The sequence below is a fragment of the Trichoplax adhaerens genome, genomic scaffold (genome assembly GCF_000150275.1).
Source record: "Trichoplax adhaerens TRIADscaffold_23 genomic scaffold, whole genome shotgun sequence".
Taxonomy (NCBI): domain Eukaryota; kingdom Metazoa; phylum Placozoa; class Uniplacotomia; order Trichoplacea; family Trichoplacidae; genus Trichoplax; species Trichoplax adhaerens.
Genome location: NW_002060964.1, coordinates 502,687 through 505,548, shown reverse-complemented (window position 1 = coordinate 505,548; position 2,862 = coordinate 502,687). Strand labels below are relative to the sequence as shown.

Genomic DNA, 2,862 nt, shown 5'->3' with positions numbered 1-2,862 from the left:
AAAGATTTTTTGCCCTACAATTATAGAATAGAACGAAAATGGATCCATGTTTAAGTATTTAATGGCTTAAGAATTTATTTAAATTATCATTATTAGCAAATTAGACTGATATCTATTCTGAATAAGTGATAGACTAATTGCTGCTTCCTAAGCTAGAATATTGTCATCTATCAATCGGAGATTGGACTAATGTCATAGATAAATCGACTGTTATACTAAATATATAAAAGTAAACCAGAATTAGTGCGAAAAACTGTAGAAAATCATAAATGATTATTCAAAAAGTATTAATGATAAATTAAATCGGCTTCTTCATAGAGGCTCAAATAGGCCAATGTGTTAATCCATTCAGATTAAGATAATAATGAACCCTACCTATATTGATATATTTATCATACGGGTATGTGCGAATAGTCATGTACTGCAATTACTGAATTTTAGAATAAAATTATCTAAGCATAAATTAAGCTCTAGTGAGTAATAGATTTAAATTGGAACTTAAGTAACTAATTTAACTAACAAAATGCAAATGGTTGGTCAATTCATAGAAATTACTATGGGTCATTTTGACTCGGTTAATATTGTATCATTGCGCTAATAACGAGACGTTACTAAACACCGTAATCGCTTGTATATTCCTTCATGATCAAATCGTGACTTACATCTAGATGTATCTAATTTAGCCAAGATAGTCGTAACTATTAAAAAAAATATTAATACAGATAGGGAAAATGTCATCCGCTTTCTGATGTCAATCCTAGAGCAATTAATAAATTCATAAACTACAGCTCAAACGACCTTCCATATCAGTAAATTTTAAAACATTTAGAAAATAAATATTAAATGATATTTTATTTCTATGGTATCTTACGATTGCAACAAAACAATGTTGATTGCGCTTGCAAGCAAGTTCGGAAACCAATAGGCCAACATTAAGTAACTCTCTATAATATATTGAATATGCGTTTCTTCCAGCTTGGCTGAGAAGTACTGCAACGTAGAATATTTTAATTGATTCATTGAAACTCGTTAAAAAATATTAAATTAAGACTATCAAAGCAAATTAAGATTAATATAGAAGCATCGCTAAACTAAATAACTCTTTTACCCCTGATGCTGTAATAAAGATGCGTGAAGGCATTTCGCTTGCGATGCCAAGGATGATGAATAAGATATACACGATGTGATATCTGAAACATAAAATTATAAATCCACTTGATTTCTATAAAACTATTAATCAACTTAAGTAATGCTAAGGATCACGAATAAGAAATACACTATATAATATCTGCAATATAAAGTTTTAAATGCATCAGATCGCTATTAGACTATTGATCTTTTTTAAATTAAGCCATATACTATTAAATCCAGAGCCAATAAAGATAGAAAAAGTGCTGTAAATATTTTTAAAATAAATTCAATCTATACCCGAATGATTAACAGATTAGTATTTGAAGTAGAAAGGAATAAGTTAAAGTTCACATAAAAAAGTAGATCAATTTAAACATTCTGTAGAGTTACTATAGCAAATGAAGGTTATCCACATTGCGTGATTACTTAGAAAGTGATAAGTAGGACATGTTGTAGTACTAAATTTAGATCATCAGCATTAGCTACCTTAATTAAACAAGTTTGTAGAATTGCTAAAACTGAAATCAATTTTCTTCTTAAAATGTTAGCTTTTAAACTTGGGCACTCAATTTACGTTAAGTTTACAATATTCGATGCTCGAAAGAGAGAATAAATTATACAAAGATCATATTGATAAAAATATAAACAGCGTAATAAAGGAATAACACCTAAAAATAATTGCCCCTTAATCGCATAGAATATGTGTGCCTCTGAGAAATTATAGCTATGTATTACTAAGAAACATTTCCGTTATTCTTTTAGTAAAATGGAGCACAAGTAGAATTTGCCTTTACTACAAAGCTTGTAAAGCGAAATTTGAATTTAAATTACTGGACCAAATCCGTAAGCAGCCATTAAAATAAAAAGCATGAGTAAAGCAAAGATAATACTGGAACTAGACCTTACATCAATTTTATCTACGTGCACGACGATGTCAAATTTAGGTACGTTATAGAATGACTTTCTAACGCCCATTTGCTAACTAAAAGTTTGCTTAAATTATACTATATCTACTTTTATTCTTTTATGATGTGAACAGTAGCCTTCTGATTGTTTCATCGTGAATAGCATACTTGTAAACTCTCAGTCTAACTTGGATGATGGAATTAAATTTATGTTGCAGTCATAATATGAAAGAGCTTTAGTGGATAGCGTAGTAAGTTCAGTAAAATTAATGTTACTAAAATATTATGTAATTCATTTGTAGGTCGTAATTTTAATCTTGATTATAATTCTTGTAAACCCCAGATTTACTTTGATGATGATATAAACTTATATTTCTATAGCAGTCATAATACAGTATTTAAAAAACATCAGCAGAAGGTAATATCTGAAATATAATTAGCATTACCGAAACGTTATTTTAACCCACTTTTAAATAGTACTTTCAAATAAATCGTATGACAACTTTTATTTCTTGAAAATTAGTAATTTTAATCTTGATTATGGTGCTTTATAAACCCCAGTTTTCCTAAGATGATGAAATAAAATTACGCGTACGAGTTTACAGTAGTAACAGTAAGTAAAAGCATCAGCAAAATGGGAATATCTAAGATTAGTTTAGAGTTATCGAAACGTTGCTATCACTCTGTCACAAAACAGCTTTGCAACAAGATAACGTAATGTACGATCAATAAGTCAATTCCTTGAACCACGTATCAAGGAACGATATCTGCACTATCAGAAACACTTTTGCTCTACTAGCAGACTACACAAAGACTTTAACGCCTC

The 2,862-nt window shown here is 29.3% G+C and overlaps 1 protein-coding gene across 1 annotated transcript in view; it reads right to left on the bottom strand.

The window, feature by feature from the left end:
- Nucleotides 1–2,574: 2,574 nt before the first annotated feature.
- The window catches only part of TRIADDRAFT_61361 (uncharacterized protein), a gene marked incomplete at both ends in the record, with an annotated part of 5,214 nt that continues 4,926 nt past the window's right edge, over nucleotides 2,575–2,862 (bottom strand). The window contains one exon of the mRNA XM_002117278.1: nucleotides 2,575–2,602. Coding sequence (XP_002117314.1) covers nucleotides 2,575–2,602 — 28 coding nt within the window. The remainder of the gene's footprint in view (nucleotides 2,603–2,862) is intronic.